Source organism: Lemur catta, chromosome 5 (assembly GCF_020740605.2).
Source record: "Lemur catta isolate mLemCat1 chromosome 5, mLemCat1.pri, whole genome shotgun sequence".
In the NCBI taxonomy this organism is placed as follows: Eukaryota; Metazoa; Chordata; class Mammalia; order Primates; family Lemuridae; genus Lemur; species Lemur catta.
Window position 1 is genome coordinate 10,644,864 of NC_059132.1, and position 22,557 is coordinate 10,667,420.

Sequence of the window (22,557 nt, forward strand, 5' to 3'; positions counted from 1 at the left end):
CCCTTATACTTAAGTGTTGTCATCAAATCAAAATGTATCTTAGTTTAAGAAGGTAGTATTGGGGTACTTGGTATTTCAAAGAATTGAACCAAAGTGTTCGAGAGGTTTTTATGCAGTTTTTTTCCTGACTGCAGAAGTAGTACATGTTTAGTTTTACAAATAATTGGAAATACATTAAACACAAATTAAAATCACCCAAATTTTGCCACTTGGCAGTAATGACTGTTGATCTTTTGTTTGTTTGTTTATTTATTTTTTGAGATAAGGTCTTGCTCTGTTGCCCAGGCTGGAGTACAGGGGCATGATGATAGTTCACTGCAGTCTCGAACTCCTGGACTCAAGGGATCTACCCGCCTTAGTCTCCCAAGTAGCTGGGATTACAGGCATGTGCCACTGTGCCCAACTAATTTTTTTCATTTTTGTGGATCCTGCTGTGTTGCCCAGGCTGGTGTTGAACTCCTAGCCTCAAGTGATCTTCCCATCTCAGCCTACCAAGTAACCGGCATCTCTTAATTAAAAGACATATGTTTTTATGTATTTATATGGAAGAATGTATATACTTACCCATTCTCTTTTTAAAAATGCTTCACATTCTGCTCCCAGTGGAGTCACAGGAAAAAAAATGCTTCACATGCTTAAAAAATATAAAAGATATAATCATCCCAAATGTCTATATCTATTTTCTCTTAAAGTTTTCATGGGTCATAATTCTTTATGGCATTTAGAAAAATTTAGATAGCTTAATGTAGCTAGGTATAATTAGTCAGCTTGGGCTGCTATAACAAATACCATAGACTGGCAGACTGTGTGGCTTAAACAACAGAAATTTATTTTATCACAGTTCTGTAGGCTGGGAAGTCCAAGATTAAAGTGTTGGGCAATTCAGTTTGTGATGAGGGCTCTCCTCCTAACTTGCAGACAGTTGGCTTCTTACTGTGTCCTCGCGTGGCAGAGAGACAGAGAGGGAGATCTTTTCCAATTCTTTTAAGACCATTAATCATATCCATTAGAGCCCCATCCCTATGACCTCATTTAACCTTAATTCCCTTCTAAAAGCTCATGTCCAAATGTGGTCACATTGGAGTTTAGGGCTCCATATTAATCTGGGGGTGGGGGGACACAATTTATTACATAGCAATGGACCATAATTTATTTAACTATTTTCTGTTGTTGGGAATTTATGTTGTTTCTATTATTTTCTTAAAGGTTGCTTTTAAGGGTGATCCAGAAGCAGCCCTCATTCAATATCTTACCAACGAGGAGGCCAGGAAAGCCATCTCTAGCACAGAAGCAGTTCTAAACAACCGATTCATTCGAGTTCTGTGGCATAGGGAAAATAATGAGCAACCAGCACTACAATCCCCAGCACAGCTGCTCCTGCAACAACAGCAAACACTTAGTCACCTCTCACAGCAGCACCATCACCTGCCACAGCATCTTCATCAGCAGCAGGTGCTGGTGGCCCAGTCTACCCCCTCAACGGTACATGGAGGTATCCAAAAGGTAATCTGATTCATTGGAAATAAAAGTTCCTCTCATCCAGCCCTTTAGGTCAGTATTTCTCAATTCTTGGTCCTTAGGTCTAGTACATCAGAGCTCATAGTTTGATCTGCAGACCAGTAGCATCTGATCTCCTGGAAGCTAATTACAAATGCAGATTCTTGGGAAAAAATGCAAATTCTTGGGTCTTACCTCATCCTGCTAAATCAGAATCCCTATGGGTGGTGCTCAGGAATCTGTGTTTAAACAAGCTCTGCAGTTGATTCTTATGGACCCCAAAATTTGAGAAGTGCTACTCTATTCAGAATCACTTACCTGGGTGCAAATTCCTGGACCTCACCTTCCCAAACCTATATAGTTGATCTCTAGATATGGGGCCTATAATGTACATCTTTAAAAAGTACTCTTAAGTGATTTTTGTGGACACTAAGTATAGTAACATCCACCACTGAACAACTCTGATATAGAACTACTTCTTTATTTTGTGTTAGAATCAGTCTCCCTTGTATCCACCCATGTATCCTACTTTTCCCCTATAGAAAAATTCTGTTCCTTTTAAAACTGGTGTAGAAGCACCAAGATAATTGGGATTTTGACTGTTGTATTCATTCTATCCCTAGTGCCTAAAACAATGCCTGGTACTTACTACTCAGATGAATAGATTTGCATGAAAAGATGAAGGAAGGAAAGAACAAATCACTATTCATTAGAACCATTCAGATAGTGACAATAATTATAATTTCCACCTAGGTATTCTTATGTTTAGATTAAATACATTTAGATCTTTTTTTAAAAAAGTATTCCTTTTAGTACATAGCCTCAACTCCATTTATTATCCTGCTCATTTACATCTAAATTTTCATTCAGTTTTGTCTGTATCCTACTTCATGTTAGAGCCCAGAGGTGAATGCTTCCTCCAGATGTTGGATACATAATGTAGAAAAGAGTAATATCATCCATCACCTCTGTGATTATTAGACTATGTACTGTTAATGCACCCCAAGATTGCATTATGTTTTTGAGGTGGTCATTTCATACTGTTATTAAGTTACTGTCAATTAAGACCTCTTACTTAAGTTCTTTCAGAACATTACAAATTAGAGGGAACATTAAAAAATAATAATTTTTACGCGTATATATCCATGCAGTTGTGACATATTTTAGACATCCAAAAAAGTATGGATAATATAATCACCACCTCACTTAAACTTTACAGATAATTGAAGCACCCTCCCATTCCCATTTTCTTACCTTCTTCCCCATGGTAATCACTACCCTAAATTTATACCATTCCTAGGCTTGCTTTTAAACTTTCACCATATAAGTGTTTATTTTGTATATCCAGATAATTAACAAACCACAGACATCGGGTGCATATGTTCTTAATAAAGTTCCTGTTAAACATCGTCTTGGTCATGCAAGTGGTAACCAGAGTGATGCGTCACACTTGTTGAATCAGTCTGGTGGTGCTGGAGAGGATTGCCAGGTATGCACTTCTGTGAATCTGAAATATATTTAGAGTCGTTTAGTGAATTAACAAGGAACTTAACAAAATTGATTATCATCCAGATTTGTAACGTCTTACTTCCTTAATCAAGACAAGTGTGATAGCTGACCTATGTGTGGCATATAAACTTCCCTAATTTCCAGTCAGAAATTTGCTAGTTAAATTTCTTTTTCGGCCAGGCACGGTGGCTCACACCTGTAATCCTAGCACTCTGGGAGGCTGAGGCGGGTGGATCGCTTGAGGTCAGGAGTTCGAGACCAGCCTGAGCAAGAGCGAGACCCCGTCTCTACTAAAAACAGAAAGAAATTATCTGGCCAACTAAAATATAAATATATAGAAAAAATTAGCTGGGCATGGTGGCGCATGCCTGTAGTCCCAGCTATTTGGGAGGCTGAGGCAGTAGGATTGCTTGAGCCCAGGAGTTTGAGGTTGCTGTGAGCTAAGCTGACACCATGGCACTCACTCTAGCCCAGGCAACAGAGTGAGACTCTGTCTCAAAAAAAATAAAAAATAAAAAAAAATAAAAAAATAAATTTTTTTTCTACTCAAAGCGAAGTAGGACTTTGAGAATTTTAGCTATTAATAGATAAATGTTTTTATTAGTCCATTTCTTTAGTTATTCTTTAATATGGTTAAGAATGTAGTGAAGGTGTGTTCTGTCATAATAAAACAAACTTTGAAATATGTATTAAGCAGTTACATTTGCTTTTAGTAATATATCTGTACAGTGACTCTTGAGTGTGGTGATTATTTCAAGAGAGCTAAAAATAATCCTGAAAAGGAAGAGCAACAATGGGGGCTAGCCCCAAAAATACTATGTAGTTACTATAATTGAAACAATTGGATATTGACACATGAATAGAGCAGTGAGACAGAAGATAAAATTATAGAAATAGACTGCAAATAGGAATTTATTAAATCATGACAGAGTATCCGAAATCAGTGGGGAAGTTATAGACTTTTTGATAAATAATATTGGGATAACTGGATAGCCATGTGGAAAAGATAAAATTAGATCCATTTTTTAATTACATCATAAACCAGGATAAATTCCAAATGTATCTGAGATTTAGATGCTGATGGAAATGCTAAATGATACAACCCATGTGAAAGGAAATTTGGCAGTGTAATATCTGGCAAAATTATGTATGTGTTTACTCTAAAATAATCTTCCTTCTAAGAATCTATGCCAAAGGTATCCTAGCCAAAATATGAAAAGACATATGTGCAAGGCTAGTAAGTGTAGACTCTATAATAGCAAAAGACTGGAAACAACCCAAATGCTCATCTGTAAGGGACTTGTTACTTAAAATGTAATACATCCACACAGTAGAGTATATGCTACCTTACAGAGGAATGAGGAACATTTTTATATGTACCATGGAATGATTATCAGGATATACTAAATTTAAAAAAAAGCAAATTGGAAGAAGAAAATGTATAGCGGGGCACTGCTGATGTAAAGAAGCGAAAGTAGAGGCAGTGAACAAATACAAATATTGGCTTATAATAGAAAAACCAAAAAGATAATTCATATAATTTATATATGGTGGTAATGGCAAGTATAGAAGTTAGACAACTTTTGACTATGTCTTGTTTTGTAGATATGGCTTAGAATCATTTAAATACTGAATGTAATTATAAAATAAAATTAAATGAAATAGAGGTAATCCCTAGAAATTGAAAAGAAAAATGAAACAAGTGAACTGGCATATCTGCATAGAGAGTGCTTTAAAACTCAGTAATTCGGCTATATATTTCTAATGGAATATACCCTGAAGACAAAAAGCAATTTTAAAAAAAGCTCTTTTTAGCTGTCATGTTGTTGGTAGTGGTTGGTATTCTGAAACTGATTTGTGAGCATCGTAGGATAAATCAAATGAGAAATTGTGTGATGTCATTGATAACTGAGATTTTCATTGTGGTTGAAAAGAGAGATGAAAGATAAATGAGATTAGGTAAAAACATTGCAGTCCTGCATTTGAATTTAAAGTATCAGTAAAAACTCAAGTTGTATTTTATCTTTTTTTTTAAAAAAGTGACAAAATAAACTCCCCAAATTTCCTAATTCTGTTCACGGAAAAGATCTAGAAACAATGACCAGCCCAGGAGCAATGAGCACCCCTACCACTCAGAGGAACCAGGAATCCTTGAAGAAATGGTTGTCTCCAGCTTTGGGATTGGAAGTGTTACAGATGAACCTAGATATTTTGTCAAACCAGAAAGCCAGCAAGTTGTCAAAGGTTATTAGAGTCCTGTCAAAGAGAAAAACAAATCTCATTAAGGCTGTAGATTTACCCACCAATTTAAAGGAAATTTAGGGGACAGAAAAACATGTTCAGGGGTTACCAAAGAATCCTGTGGGGGATACTACTGCAAGAGTGACCTGGTTTTTTAAATAAATAATGTACAAGGAAAAGAAAGAGATGGAGAGGGAAACTTACGAATTAAAGGAGACAAATTAAAGGAGACGTTAAAGTGACATAACCAGTCGCACTACATGGACCTTAACAGACAAGTGGGAAAAATTGTTTACAAAAGTATAGTACAAGCTAGAGATGTGAATATTTAATGATATTTTAAAAAGTTTTACTATCTTTTAAGTGTGATGATGGTATTATGTTTTATGTTAAAAAATGAAGGGAGTCCTTATCTTTTAGAGACACAACTGAAATATTACAGTTGATACGGTATTTGGGGTAAGAATGTAGTTTTGAGGATATAAGTAGAAGAAGATTATTTTATGTATCGATCATTGTTGCTGCTTGATGATGGATATATCAAGTGTTTTATACAATTCTCTATACTTTTGTCTGTTTAAAAAATTTCATTATTAAAAACGAGAAAAAAATGATTGCAAACTTTGAACTGAAGAAAGCCCTGACTGACTTGACTTGGCCTCTTATTAGCTATGTTAGTTAGATAACTTGGGTTAAATTTCATTTTCATAAACTGAGTTGCTATGGGGATTAAAACTTTCATGTTAGTAAAGCATAAAAGAGAAATGCTTGGCAAATAATTAGTGCTCAGTAAATTATAGGTGTTGCCATTTTAATTTTAATAATAAACAATAACGAACATCAGCTATGCAGAGTTCTTACAGTACTTGAGGGAATTTCCTGTGTAAAGTAGCTTTTTTTTTTTTTTTTGAGACAGGGTCTTGCTTTGTTGCCTGGGCCAGAGTGCAGTGGTTTCATCATAGCTCACTGCAACCTCAAACTCATGGGCTCAGGTGATCCTCCTGCTTTAGCCTCCCTAGTAGCTGGGACTACAGTTGCATACCACCATGCCCAGCTAATTTTTAAATTTTTTGTAGAGACAGGGTCTCACTTATTGCCCAGGCTTATCTCAGACTCCTGGCCTCAAGCGGTTTTCCCACCTCGGCCTTCCAAAGTGCTAAGACTGAAGGTGTAAGCCACTGTGCCTAGCCAAAGTAACTTAATTTTGAGGATAATTAAGTATTGTAGTGATTGAGAGAAGACCTTATATTTGAATATATTGTTTACGTGATTGAATTTTCCGTGAATTTCTTAATACTATTTTCTGCATTTTTTGTATCATGTATTCAAAGTTAATTATTAATAAAAAGTTAAAAAAAGAACAGAATATGATAGGGAAGACTTGAACTGGATTGATTGTAGTGTACCATGTAGCTCTACTGTGCCTTAAAGACACGGGAGATTAATTGGAGAGTCATCTGTTCAAAAGAAGAAAGGAATCCAAATACCAAAACCAGCACAGGGACAATGGCCACCTCTTGGTTGCTTGCAAAGTCAGATCTGTGAACCAACTATTGTCTTATATTTGAATATAAACTCATAGCATTTGATTAAATACAATATTGAGATTATGATTGTAAAGTAGCTTAAATCTTAGAAGGGTTTCCACTTATGGGAAGCATGGGTTTTTATTTGGCATCTCACTTACGGAAAATAACTAACAATGATACCGTCCAGCCAGGGACTGCTGTTCTTTTTCTTGCAATTAAAAAAATAAAATAGGTCAGGTGTGGTGGCTAATGTCTGTAATCCTAGCACTCTGGGAGGCCAAGGCGGGAGGATCGATCCAGGTCAGGAGTTCAAGACCAGCCTGAGCAAGAACGAGACCCTGTCTCCACTAAAAATAGAAAGAAATTAGCTGGACAACTAAAATATATATAGAAAAAATTAGCTGGGCATGGTGGCGCATGCCTGTAGTCCCAGCTACTCGGGAGGCTAAGGCAGAAGGATTGCTTAAGCCCAGGAGTTGGAGGTTGCTGTGAGCTAGGCTGACGCCATGGCACTCTAGCCCGGGCAACAGAGTGAGACTCTGTCTCCAAAAATAAAATAAAATAAAATAAAATTTAAAGAGAAGAAAAATGTGGGATTGCATTCAGAAGCAAAATGTTGCTAAAAATAACTTTTGCTTTTATCTTTTAATTAACAATTGAATTATATATAAGGAACTAGTTTTTATAATGCCATTTTAAATGTGAAAAGAAAATGTAACTCCTAACAAGAGTAGAAATATATGCAGTCTTTCTAAAAAATTATTTAAGCATTTCTAAAATTTATTTTTGTTTGTGCTTTTTTTTTTTTTAAGATATTTGCATCTCCAGGCCATCAAAAAATGATTTACAGTTCCTCAAACTTAAAGACACCTTCAAAACTTTGTTCAGGGTCTAAAACTCATGATGTTCAAGAAGTTCTTAAGAAAAAACAGGTAACAGTCGTATTTCTTCTTGCCTTACAGAGGAAAGGACCCATTGAATTCTCAAGTGATTAAGTTAACAACTTTAAATCAATTCATGTTGTTGTGAAACTGCATCATAATGTTATTTAGCTTCTTTTCTATTTAATGTACACTTGAAAAAAAAGGATGAACATACTGAAAAAGTATTTCACAATTGCCGTTCAGTGGCCACATCAAACACAAGGATTAAAATTTTTTCCTGTCATGTTTTTATTTCTCCAAGGAAAAGAAGCAGATACTTTTCAATATTTATTTTCTTTTTAAATTCCTTTTTGGTTTTGTAAGTTAAATAATGTTTCACATAAAGTGTAACATTTATGTTTTAATAGGTATTAACATGATTCAGTTCAGAGTTTTATTGTCAGATTTAAGTTCACATAGGGTTTTTCAGATAAAATATTTATATATATTATCTCAGTATAATTAGAGATTTAATTAACAGGAGGGTGGTAGGCAAAATTTCTGTGGCCAAATCCATAGATTTTGCTATCATTTCTAATCTATAGCTGCATCTCAAATTTTTAAACTTTAAACTTCAAAAATAAGGATTTGGCTTATTGGCAAGTTTAAACAGCTATTTTTCTTCATAAAGACATTCAGGTCATTGCAGTCAGTAAACCTCATAGATAAAGCTAGTTAGTGTCCAGTATTTTAAATATTTTTTGAGTATAGTTATAAATGTAAACTCTATTGTATTGGAAGTGTTGGGGAAAATATATTCAAAGGTTTCATCTCTGGTTTCAGCTAATTTTTGATTATGAGGAAAATCTGTTTTGGATAGGGATGACCCAGAAGAAATGAGTTGAGTATAGGACCGTTATGTATCATTGGCAGTTTTGTTATCTGTTAACTAATTTCTTTACATATTCATACAGGAAGCAATGAAGCTACAGCAAGATATGAGAAAAAAGAGGCAAGAAATGTTAGAAAAACAAATAGAATGTCAAAAGGTAAGAAGAGCTCATTATTTGCACATGGAATTGATACATAGAATTGATTTTACAAAGATATACATAGTAGCAAAGTTTTTAAGGCTTATGTATATTGTTTATTTTGTAGATGCTAATATCCAAGCTAGAAAAAAACAAAAACATGAAACCAGAAGAAAGAGCAAATATAATGAAAACTTTGAAAGAGCTTGGAGAAAAGATCTCACAATTAAAAGATGAATTAAAAACATCTTCTACCGTCTCCGCGCCATCTAAAGTGAAGACAAAAACAGAGGTATCTGTTTGCATTTTTCATTTAACATAGGGTTATTGAACATCTACCATGGAATGTACAGTGGAACCCTTTCTTCAGTAGCTAATAGCCTAATGGGGCTATAGGCAAGCAATTATATAGCTGTGGGATTTTTTTTTTTTTTTAGTGTTTCTGTAGACACTATGTACTCTCTTTGAGAAGAGGTGATAATACCCTCTTTGAACAAAGATGTGTTTTTTAATTGAATTTTTTGGTTCCCTGTGCTGAAGATGAAACTGCTGGAGTGATGGTGAGGAAAGAGATTTCCTGTTTCAGTAGTTTTGTTCTATTGTTATAATACTGTTGTAATAAAATCCTTTTTATTTTGAGATAAGATCTCTCTTTGTCACCCAGGCTGGAGTGCAGTGGCGTGATCCTCCCACCTCAGCCTCCCAAATAGCTGGGACTACAGGCACACACCACTATGCCTGGCTGATTTTTCTAATTTTTTATAGAGATAGGATCTCGTTATATTGCCCAGACTGGTCTTGTCCTCAAGTGATCTCCCACGTTGGTCTCCCACAGTGTTGGGATTATAGGTATGAGCCACCACACCAGACCAGAACCATCCGTTTTAATTAAGTCAAAAGATATCACTGGCTTTAGTATGGGTAAAAAAATGTGGCATGCTATTGAAAAGAATAATCAGAAGTTCTAGATCCATTTGATCTAATTTTATTAGTTTCTATCTGTTTCCTTACCCTAGGAGAGTACTTGCTTTTGATAGTGGTCCCATTATACCACAGCTCTATAGTGGGATTTTAGATAATTCCAGCCCTTTGAGAACTGGATATAAATTTATCGGATATATAGACTGCAAATCATTATGTACAATATTATATTACAGTTGAAATTATGGTTCTCTATCAGTATAGGAATGTAAAGTGTTTCATTAGGATTGCTTTTTAGAAATATAATAAAAATATTTTTATTGAAATTTCGTTCATTACAGAAAGAACGTTATGTGCATTTTAAAAATTAAAGAGTACACAGGAGAAAAAAAAAATCTCTTACAGTCATGCCATCTAAAGACTGATAATTTGTCTCTTCAGAAAAAGAGAATAGTTAATAGGTTCCAGTCTGAAAGTATTTATGTAACTATTACCTTTGTACTATTAATAAATTTTTACTATTTAATTTATTTTGCCCCATTGTGTGTCATCTATAATGCTGTATTATGTGAACATTATTCTCAGCTCCCTAAACTCAGGTGACTATTACCAGAGTCTGATTTTTAGGCCATCTTATTGCAGTAATACTGCTTAGTACTTTTCACCGATATACTTTCTACATGTTGGCACTGTTAAATCCATAAAATTACTTTTTTAAAGCACCAGTGTTTATTGCATCCTCTCACTCTCGTTTTCCCAAGAGATGTGTGTAATTATGTAACTATAGTGTTCTAAATAAGATCTTGGAAGTTATCTAGAAAATACCTTTTTGCTTTAAATTTTTCCAAAGGCCCAGAAAGAGTTACTAGATACTGAACTGGACCTCCACAAGAGGCTATCCTCAGGAGAAGACACAACAGAATTACGGAAAAAACTTAATCAGTTACAGGTTGAGGTAAGATTTAAAAGGAATTATTAACTCACCTCATTTAACATCTTAAAAAAGTTTTCCTCTGTTTTCCAAAGTTCTGTCTAACAATGTATATTACATTCTATCTCTTGTTGTTATTCAGGCTGCACGATTAGGTATTTTACCTGTGGGTCGAGGAAAGACCATGTCCTCTCAAGGTCGCGGAAGAGGACGAGGCCGTGGAGGAAGAGGAAGGGGCTCACTGAATCACATGGTGGTGGACCACCGCCCCAAAGCACTAACAGTTGGGGGATTCATTGAGGAGGAAAAAGAAGATTTACTTCATTTCTCAGTAAGTTTTTAAAGTAGCAAATGCTAACTCTAGAAACACTGTATTCAGCATTTTCCTTGCTGCAGTTTGTATAAATGTCAAATGTTTTATGTATTAGAAAATATAGTTGTAAAAACGTGAATAATAGCAAATTACTGTTAATATATTTAAAGATGAAGAAGCAGCTGTTGCTTTGTAATTCCTTAGTACTCTACTTGAATGTAGTGACGAGTTGTCCCAAGGCTACATTTGATTTTTTGTTTTAGGATTATTACATGATTTACCAGGTATTTATAGTCAATAATGAAATAATCTGGGATGGAGGTAAAATTTAAAGAAAGAATTTATTAGGATAACAGACATGTTTATTTATATTATTCTGGATGTAATGATGACCACTTACTTTTAGACAAACATGCAAATAGAGATTTGCTACAGGCGAATGTCTTAAAATTTTGGACATACACAGTGCATATTCCTTTTCCAAGTACTCATTCATTCAGTTAGTATTTTTTGAGCATTATTTGTGCTAGAGCACTTTCATATATGATCTCATGTATAACATAAATAACTGGATAAATGTGAAATACATGTGAAGTACAATGTTCTTTCTTTCAAAGAAGTACAGAAATACATATGCTTAGATGTGACTGAATAGATATAGCAAACTTAAAAGAAAACTATTCTTCAAGATCTTTTATTTTATAGCTCACAAAGACCAAAGTAAAATCTGTGTTTTCAATGTTCTGCTTTCCTTAATGATTGTGAAATGATCATGGATGAACCATATCTATATGAAAAGATGATGGATGGATTTTAGTAAAGCTATCCTTAAGTTGTAAGGATCTAATTCTACAGTCAAAGTTTGTTCTTCTGTCCAAAGTTTGTCTACTTCTAAGAATTTATTGTAAGGGAATTATGGTTGTATGCAAATGGCAGCTATATAAGTATGTTCATTGTAGCACTCTCTTAATAGTGAAAAGGGGAACCATCTAAATATTCAACAGTATCTTGTTGCCTGTAAAAACATGTTGTTTTGTTTTGTTTTGTTTTGTTTTGTTTTGTTTTCAGACAGAGTCTCGCTCTGTTGCCCTGGGTACAGTGCAGTGGCATCAGCCTAGCTCACAGCAACCTCAAACTCCTGGGCTCAAGCAATCCTCCTGCCTCAGCCTCCCAAGTAGCTGGAACTATATAGGTGTGCGCCCCCACACCTGGCTAATTTTTTCTATATATTTTTAGTTGTCCAGCTAATTTCTTTCTATTTTTTTTTTTTTTTTTTAGTAGAGACAGGGTCTTGCTCTTGCTCAGGCTGGTCTCGAACTCCTGAGCTCAAATGATCTGCCCGCCTCGGCCTCCCAGAATGCTAGGATTACAGGCGTGAGCCACCATACCTGGCCTAAATTTTAAGCTTTATATATTGACTTGCCATTAGTCTTTCTGCTTCCCACCTCCCCAGTTTTCCGGTTTCGTTGTGTTCTCTCTCACTTTCTCTTTTCTTATGGATTTATTCCTTTAAAAAATAAATTACTCTCATTTTGGTGGGGATGGGGGTGATGTGAAATTGCACACAAAATAGTCCCCCATCTTTAGCCAGAAAGCCCTTTGAGTCTTAAAAAAGAGGTTTAGAACCTGTATACTGTACTGCTTAGAACCTCTACTCCCCAAGATATTTATGTAATTTGTTATAATTGTTATGTTCTTACTGCCAAGAACCTCTAATTCCCTACCCTTGCCATTCCTGGAGCTCATATATAATAACTGAGTACTTTGGTAATTACTGAAGACTTCTCACACACATCAGCTTTTCCCCACAGCCTCCCTAGGCAGGTTTTTTACCCATCTTCCACGTCTGAAAAATATATTTGAGAATTTTACTCTACATGGAAGTGATACCTTATAGTTAGGCAAGTTAGTAGGTTTCTTGTGTTTACCAGCACAAAAGTTACGTTTTCTCTGTATTTCACATTTGGAGAGACTTTTCTGGCTAGAGCTTCCTTGGTTACTCTTCATCGGACCTTGTTAAAAACTTTCAGTAATGTGCATGTTTTGTGAACTACCGATATTTATTGTCATTGTCTGCACAAGTGATCAGGAAGTTACCTTTTCTACACACTTTACTATGTAGAGGATTCTTCAGAAAAAAATATAACTTTGGTAGCTAGTCCTAGTAGTGAAAGATGGCAGTAACAATTTTGTGACCTTTACAAACTCACTGGAACTCTAAACTTCCTTAATTTTTTTCTGTTAATTTTTAAAGTTTCTTTACAAAGATAATTCCTGCTTGTAGAATATTTAAACAATAAAAATTATAAAAGATAAGGCACAAAAAATCTGAGATCTCATGTCTTTATGAATACTTTTTCAGCCACTATATCTATGGTAAACATACATACTACCCACACTGTTTGGGAGTTTATTTTTTCACACATAGTATGTTCATGTTCATGAATATAGGTATACATTTGTCTTATTTAAGGGCATATAAGAATAATTTATATGTCCAGTCTCCCACTGATGGTTAGGTAGGTAGGTTGTTTCCCATTTTTCAGTCTTATGAACAATGTATGTATGTATATCAGATTTGGCATTTTTGAGTGAGATAATTCTTCACTGTGTGGGACAGACCTGCACATTACCTTTAGCTTCCCTGGCTCCCACCTGCTAAATGCCAGTACATACTCTTCAGTCAGTGTGACCACCAAAATACCACCTAGAGTGATGTTATTGTTTCCCATTGAGAACCATTGCTTTCCGTAGGTTCCTAGGAATAAGATAACTGGATCAAAGGCATACATATTTAAAATTTGGGTACAGCTTGCCAGATTGCTCTTCAGGAATGTTGTACTAATTTATACTTGTACTGACATTGGAGAAGAGTACCCATTTGCCCCATTATCCTTAACTACATAGCACTCGGGTTTTGTTTTTTCATCTTTGCCAGTCAGGTGATTGAATTATGACTGGCACAGGTTTGGCATCAGTTTCTGATCTGGGAAAATGGCTGGACTAGATGAATTTCTCTCTGAACAACTTCTGCCATTGCATAGGTGTATCATAATACATTTAGACAGTCCCAATTGATGGACATCTAATTTTTTCCCCTATATTTCATTATTTCAAGCTATATGTAGGTATGCATCTAAGAGAATATGTATGTATGTATAGAAAAATTAGGTATTTTAATAGGTGATATTCTGAGTTTTAAAGTATTTTTTAAAATATAAAGTAATGTGCAGATGGTTAAAAATATGGTTAATAAAAGTAAAAATCATCCTTCTTTTATTAACCTTTGCCTATTCTTAAAAGATAGTCACTATTCTTTATTGAAAAAAATTATGTACATAAGAATACATATATAAAGCCTCTCACTTTAAAATCATTTACCAAAATGGGATCATATTAGAAATATAGGCCTGCATTCCAAACCTTGCTATTTTCACATAAAAATCCTAGCTATTTGATATTTCCTTAAAAATTATGAAGGCAATACCCATATGGTTTAAAATGTTTATTAAGACAAACTATACGGCCAGGTATGGTGGCTCATTCCTGTAATCCTAGCACTTGGGAGACTGAGGTGGGAGGATTGCTTGAGCTCAAGAGTTTGAGGTTGCAGTGAGCTATGATGATGCCACTGCACTCTAGCCCGGGCAACAGAGTGAGACCTTGTCTTAAAACAAAACAAAAAACACCTATACCAATCATAAGCACAGTTCAGTGATTTATCAGAATGCAAACACCCATATACCTCCGCTTCAGGTAAAGAAATGGAACATTCTGTACCCCAGTACCCCCGACATGCTCCTATGTCCCTTTCAGTCTCTTCTCTCCTCCCCAGAGAAGTGACCATTAGCCTCATTTTATGATAATCACCTCCTTGCTTTCTTTATACAGTCAATCCTTATTGTTCTCCAGTTTCATATTTGCCAATTCATCTACTCACTAAAATTTATTTGTAACCCCAAAATCAATACTCGTGGTGCTTTTGTGGTCATTTGTAGACATGCACAGAGTTGCATGTCCCCTGATGCACACACATCCAGCTGAGGTTGAATAAAGCAGCGCTCTGCCTTCTTGTTTCAGCCTTCATACTGTAAACAAATGTCCTTTTTGCAGTCTGTTTAGTGTCATATTTTTCTCATTTTTTGTGCTTTTTGTTAGGTGATTAAACTCTTTAAAATGGCTCCCAAGTGAAGTTTTGAAGTGCTGTTTAGTGTTAACTACAAGAAGGCTGTGGTATGCCTTATAAAGATACATGTGTTAAAATTTGGGTAGGCATGAGTTATAGTGCTTTTGGTTATGAGTTCAATGTTAATGGATCAATAATATATATTAAATAAGATATCTTTAAACAGAAACATAAAACAAGATTATGTATTAATCATTTGACATCCATATTGTGACCTTCTGAAGGCTCTTAAGAACCTAACCCTGTATTTTCCCTAAGAGCAATGGTTCAATATTTGCTAGTTCAGTGTTCGCGGCAACCTTGTAGAACATAACTACTGCAAATAATGAGAACTGACTAGTTTTATCACGGAAATATGCATTCCTAAATATTACAGTATTATTCTGCCTGTTTTTAAAATTTTACGTGAATGGAATCACACAGTATGTGTTCTTTTGTGTCTGGCTTCTTTTGTTTTACCATTATATTTGTGAGATTCATCATGTTGTTACATGTAACAGTAATCTGCCATCTTTATTACTGTATAATATTCAATTGTATAAATATACCACAGTTTATTTTTCCATCCTCCCATTGGTGGTTATTTGGGTTATTTCTACTTTATGACATTTCTAAACAGTGTTGTGTTGTTATGAACATTCTTATAGATGTTTTTTACCACACATATACACACATTTCCATTGTATATACAGTCAGCCTTTTGTATCTGTGGGTTTCGTATCCATGGATTCAACCAATGGTGGATCGAAAATATCAGGAAAAAATGAATGGTTGTGTCTGTACTGAACATGTACAGACTTTTTTCCTTGTCAGTATTCCCTGAACAATAGTATAACAACTATTTACATAGCATTTACATTGTATTGGGTATTTTAAGTAACCTAGAGATGATTTAAAATATATGGGAGGATGTGTACACATTACATGCAAATACTACACCATTTTATATAAGTGACTTGAGCATCCATGGGTTTTGATTTTAACTCTGGTTTTATCTTGAGTTAAAATAGTAGGTGTTCAGCACTTGTTGAATGTGTAGATGAGCTGAGGAGTACTTGTTATCATATAGCATTTCAGAAGAGGAAATTGGAAGAGCTTTATTAAACAAAGGTGGGACTGGAAGAGATGTGATGAGATGAATATACATGAAATGATTTACCTTTTTGAATTACTTACGTATTTTTAAGGTTTGAGTCTAAATATGTAAATATCAAAGCCAAAGTTTAATAAATGTAAGAAAAGAATATTTGTTGTCCTCATCATGACTTTTATAAGTAGAGTGACTATATAAATTTATAATCCCAGGCAAGACAAATGCTAAATGTTACCTGACATGTATATAAACTAGGGACTATCATAGGTAAACCAGCATGTATAGTTGCTCTAATTAAAAGATATTTTATTTTTTCTAGCTCTCAGTGGAGATTGTAGATCCATCTTAACAGATTTTCCTCCCCAAATCATTATACTTTTAAAATATCACAAAATTTGAACAAATCATTGGTAAATGTGAGTGCAAACTCATGTGTTCTTCTAAAATATTTTAGGCTGCAAACCAAGGGTCAAAATTCAAAGACCGTCGGCTACAAATATCATGGCACAAGCCCAAGGTACCATCTATATCTACTGAGACTGAGGAAGAAGAAGTCAAGGAGGAGGTAAATTTAACAATTGAAACTAAGAGTTGAATTTAGATGACTTCCTAATTATGTATTTTTCTTGACATTAAATAATATAAATTAAAAAACAAGTATTGGGCTTTTCTTTCACACATGCTGTTAAGACCAGTCTAGGGTTGTATTAAAGAGTTAGAAGAAGTGCAGAGATATAAAAAGCTTTTTTGAGGGTTATTTTCTTCTAGTGTAGGAGAGACTCTTATTTTCTTCTTTTTTGTTTACTCTTATTTTGGCTTTATTTGGGCTCTAGAAATTTTTATTTTGATAAATGGGGGCATGGATTCCATAAACTAAACTTCAGCGGGTTGTTTTAGCTTTTTGTTTATTCAAGTTCCACAGTAATAGATTTGAGTTTCTTATTTACCTTTTATGTACAATTAGTTAAAATGAGAGTGTGCAAAAATTAGACATGGAAGAATTAGAAAACCCAAGGACCTAAATAATACAAGTACTGAATAATCAGCCTCTTAAAATACATGAGAATTAATTGCTTTTTTACTCCTGTATTTATAATTAGCTTATTAAAATGAATACTTAACCTGCATTGCAACGTTTTCCTGATTTATCACAATCTTGGTTTTAAAAGATACCTAGCATTTATAGTTGATCAAGTGTCCTCTGACTATATGGGCAGTTTTACATAACATAACCATATTTTTTTAAAAAAAGAAAAGTCTTAGTTATCTTGGTAATATTTGTAGATACTTCTGCTTTGTCTAAGATTTTAGATTTTTTTAAAATAAGATTTGAGATGTCAGTGTCATGGAGAAGTTAGTATATTCACCTCTCCCAAATAATTGGATGAATACAAAAGGAAAGATTTAGGCATTTGAGTGGTCATTTATTTTCCTCATTTTTAAGTTAGTAGAATAAAATTAATTTTAATTTATCATAAACATATCTCACGAATATTTTTTCTTTCATTTCCCCGACTAAATGTTCATATGTTATTTATTTTCTTGTTGATATTAGAATGGAAATCTCCTATTAAAACTAGCCAAATTAGCTGGGAAGAAGAATTTATATCCATTAAAAAAAAAATGTCTTGGGTTTTTTTTTGCCCTGAAAGATACTCTGAGTGCATTGCTTGTAAATCCAGCCTGGGCTTTGTATATTAGTCTGTTTGTCCTTTGGCTTAAAAAGTATTTTACTTAATGTTCTTGTACCACTAAGCAGATTTTACTGTCTCTTTCTTCAGGAAACAGAAACCTCAGATTTGTTTTTGCATGATGATGACGACGAAGATGAAGATGAATATGAGTCTCGTTCATGGCGAAGATGAAATCTGATGCGAGCTGTATAATTTTTAGAAATATTGTTTAGAAGAACAACTTTTTAAAATTATTTAAAGAAGTCAATGAGCCAAAAATTTTTTTTATTTTTCTTTCAACACAGTAGGTTTAAGGACAGCAAGTTTGCTATTTAAACACATCTCATAACTGTACATGATATTAAAGCACCAAAGGCCTAGTGACTTTTACACAGTTGTGAAGATCCACAGGAATGACATGGATAATCTCTAGAGCCTTATTTTCCACACCACCTGTTTTTGTTGCTATTGGTGTTGGATTGTGATGTAAATGACAGGGTGTTCAGAAATTTTATTTTGGATTATAATCTACTGATAAAATTTCATTAAATGTCAAAATTGCCTGGAATCTCTTAACTTTGAGCTATTATGGACGGGTCGTCAGATAGTAGGAGATATTTGTAATTAAAATATTTTTTGCTTTCAAGAGTTGTCTTGGAAGAAAAGTAAATTTAATTTTTTTTACTGTAAAGGAGCCCAATTTGTATTTAAACTAATTTTTTTTAGGGTTTTCATGTGTGGTAGTACTATTTCAGTGAAAATCACAACAAATTCTGCGTTCTTATATTCTGTAAGGCAATGGTGGTATTTCCATTCTCTCATCATATTAACTCCTGGACTTTTCCTGCTACTGATTCTGTTTGTTTTGATACTTAGCATTGGTTCAGCTGGGTCTCTTTTTTAAAATTTTTATAACACTCTCCGAATGTAAAATGCTTTCACCTATTGCCCCTTTCTTGTCCCCCTTTTCTTCTTGCCTTTTTATTAATAAGCCTGACTTAGCCATTATTGAAATAAGTGATTCATTTGGGACACCAGAAGTCGATCTCCAATAAAAGGTTCAAACCAGCCCTTGATAAATAAATAAGTGATGTTTTGATGAGAATAATGAAAGGATTTGGAGGAGGAGAGAGTCACCAGCTTTTTTTTTTTTCTTTTGAAGCTTCAGTTTAGTTATGGTTACATAAAAGGGTTAAAAAGTGTCTGAAATTCTTTTCCTAAATTTAAACCATGGTGGTGAGGTGACTGGGGGTGTGGGAGGGGTGGGGTCAGGGACTGAGTATAATGAATGGGAGTCATAACTTGACTTTGATCAGATGACCATATATTTTCATAATTTTGTAGCTTGTTGCCATCCATGAACATATACATCCTTCAGCAAGCAGTTTCCTTTACTGTGTGCATTTTTACTGTACACTGTATAGAGTATCTGTTAAGTAAAATATATGTAAATTTATGTCCTTGTGTTCTGAATGTTAGATGGAAAAGCAGAAGAAGCAACACTACACTGTACTGACCCCTGGGGAAATAAAATGATTAATGTACATAGGATGTCAGTTTTTCAAGGATATACACATCTGTGTTTTTATATATGTGTGGTGTGAAAATTTGAAACTTCCTGTTGGCTTCAGAAGGTTCTTGGTGATCACTATATCAAGGATTTTGTTTGCTGAGGTAAAGACTTACGCAAAATAGAAACTATTCACTAAGAAACTTAAAACCATCAGGACTTTAGATTTCCTTAGATATAAGAAGTTAAATCCCACATTTTGATCATCTTTTCTCTTCTACATATTTTCCTGGAATGATGTGTCAAACCAGGATCATTTAAGTTCATGTAATTTTCCCTTCATAATAATAAGGACTTACTCTTTCTAGGTTATTGTTATATTTCTGATAACACTGAAGGTAAAATAAGCTTATAAAACAAGGAAAACATTAGAATAGGGTATCTAGAATAAGCAATCTTGCTCCTTACTCCTCCGTCATCTCTAATGAAATTTTCTTGATGTCTGTGGCTCAGTCAGTATATATTTTGAAAGATTCATTGTGGTGAATATTTTGAGTCCTGACAGTTTAAACGTGATAGAGGGAACAAAGGATTTATATATTTTTTGTACAGAGTTTTTTCTTAAGCTGTATAATTTTGTAAATAATTTGTTTGGTTTTTTTTGTGTACTAAAACTACCAGCGTATAGATTTCAATAAGAATTGTTGTATTTTTGTATTTGGAAACTGAAAATTACAGTAAATTAATGGGACTGTAAGAAAATTTTCAGTAGACAGTTCAACAGAATGAGATTCCTTTTCATATGATTTTTTAACCTCAAAATGGACATCTTATTAGATTTTCAGTAGAGAGAATTGAGGATTTGTTTGACTTTTAGTTATTAGGGGCAGGGGATGAAAGAGAAGGGTGTTAAAGTGAAGAACATATAGTTAGTTTTTTCATTAATGTTTGAAGCCGTTTCTATAAAACTTGTATTTTTAGTATACCTTAAATAGGACTAAAATACTTTAAAAGTGTCCTTTCTAAGAATTCTAAAATATGTTTGACTCTCAGAAATGAATTCAAAATATGGGTTAATTATAATATTAGAAAACTAAGGTTAGCATAAAATAGTTGAGTTTATATTTATATATATTCATTTCCTTTGTGATATTTTACCCCCACCTTCAAATCTCCAACTTTAAGAATTTCTCTTAAAATTGCGTAACTACCATCTTTTCTTGACATCTTCATTTACAGAAATAACATATAGCGTCTGAGGCAAATTGCTGTTCTTAATGTATATGACATCTTTATAAGTTGCTGATCGGCAATAACAGCCACCAGTCATCTAGGTCAGCCTGATTTACTAGTGGATTTACTGCCCAACTTTAAAAAGGTAACCCCAAGGAAATGCAAAATTTCCCTCAATTTCATGTAACGTTGAGGAAATACTGTTACCAGCTAAGATGATAAATTGGAAAACAGTTCTGTTAAGGTGAAAAAGGTCCATGTTGATGGATCATTATTTCCAAAAAGAAGAAAAAAAAAATCATGTGAAAAGGAATAGTGGTCCTTTTGATGTATAGTATGCCTGTATTATAGTTTTTACAAAATTGTGAACTTGTGTAATAGTATAATAGGAGATATTGTTGAATTTCTAACTGTTTATACATTTAAATTCATATATGTAATGTTTGTTTTATCAATTACAATCTGAATTTCTAAGAAGCATGTTAACTTTTGCAATAAAGATGCAATATGGAATGGTTCACAATTGGAAAAAAAAAGATGAAAGTATCACAAATTTAAAAGAATTTGGAAAATTTATGAACCATTCCAAAAATTATAACAATCACCAAAAGAGCTGTAATTCTGCTTGTTCTGGAAAGAAAGAAAATGTGTGTGTATGCTTGCTTGTGAGAGAGAGAGTAGTGGTTAATGTATGTATGTTTTATGTTGGGTTCGTGTATGTGAGACAATGTCCCTCAGTATGAAGTTGGGTTCAAAGTCATCGGCTGTTAAATATTCAATAGGATAACTTTCTAAACAGGGTAGTCTAAAGAATGAAAAAGCAGGGTATTAAAGTGCTACTTGTAAGTAACCTTTTGATACCCATATTTTTTTGTTCACGGATGGGTCTTGGTATCCCAGATATAAAGCACAAAACAATTTTATGAAAGCAATTATTTTAACGTTATCTCGAGAATATTTTTTATGCCTGCCAAGAGTAGAGGAAGGACATTTTCCTTAAATATAATAGGGAGAAAGAAAAGAACACCTGGAAGAGATTATTTAAAGACATCAGTTCTAAATGGTGAAGATTTTTGTAAGGCATAACAGAAAATTAATTTTCTTTCTTGAGGATGGTTTGGCTTCAAGGTTGAGGCTACTCACATGTTCAGCTTGAGTTCTTACACTCAAGCTGTGTATTTATCTATGTAAGCGTGTATTCCTGCATAAATTATTGAGTGCTAGTTCTTACCACTCCAACAGCGATCTTACACACTAAGGGCTCATGGGAAAGGGAAAGGGAGCATATCACTTGGGGTCCTGTTTTCCAATTTTAAAAATTGATATCCTTAGCTGGGCATAGTGGTGCACACCTATAGTCCCAGCTATTCAAAAGGCTTAGGCAAGAGGGTTGCTTGAGGCCAGGAGTTCGAGACCAGCCTAGGCAACGTGGTGAGACCCTGTCTCTAAAAAATAACAAACTTTTAAAAACATTGCTATTCTTATAAAATCACTTATTCTTCAACTGATTGTGCGTTAAGAAGGGTCATTCTTTAAATTTCAGCTTATATAGGAAAATACTAAAGAATGAGTAAATTTTCATTCTTTTCAAACAATTTTTATTCTATATATTATGTAAATGGAAAATAAGCTGTGTGTGATCATTTGTTTTGAATTGATTGTAATTGATCCTATATATATTTATAATAAACGTTAGTTCTGGGAATTTTTTGGAGGAGGCAGGCATAATTCTGAACGTAAGTTACAGCTGTTTAAGAGTAACAAGTTAAATGTTTCACTAAAATTGAGCTCTCGTTAACAGAAAGTAATGATTTTTTGTGATGTTTTTACAAATTTTTGTGTAAATTGTGCTAAAGCCAAGGATAAATTTTGAATCATGAACCCCAAGATACAGTCTAGTCCGGATCTAGTTATGTTACAGTAAACAGATATGATTGTGTATATCAATGTATGGAGATATTGGATGACAGTCACAGTTGCTTTGGACCAAATAGACCAACATTATCCTGCAGGGCAGACCTCATTTT

General features: G+C 34.1%; 1 protein-coding gene across 4 annotated transcripts in view; it reads left to right on the forward strand.

The window, feature by feature from the left end:
* The window catches only part of RBM27 (RNA binding motif protein 27), a 63,726-nt gene extending 42,586 nt beyond the window's left edge, over positions 1–21,140 (forward strand). For all 4 annotated transcript variants that reach the window (XM_045551125.1, XM_045551128.1, XM_045551127.1 and 1 more), the window contains 9 exons: positions 1,207–1,503; positions 2,846–2,986; positions 7,589–7,708; positions 8,614–8,688; positions 8,798–8,962; positions 10,442–10,546; positions 10,665–10,853; positions 16,569–16,679; positions 17,896–21,140. In XM_045551125.1, coding sequence (XP_045407081.1) covers positions 1,207–1,503; positions 2,846–2,986; positions 7,589–7,708; positions 8,614–8,688; positions 8,798–8,962; positions 10,442–10,546; positions 10,665–10,853; positions 16,569–16,679; positions 17,896–17,979 — 1,287 coding nt within the window. In that variant the 3' untranslated portion in view covers positions 17,980–21,140. The remainder of the gene's footprint in view (positions 1–1,206; positions 1,504–2,845; positions 2,987–7,588; positions 7,709–8,613; positions 8,689–8,797; positions 8,963–10,441; positions 10,547–10,664; positions 10,854–16,568; positions 16,680–17,895) is intronic.
* Positions 21,141–22,557: the final 1,417 nt, after the last annotated feature.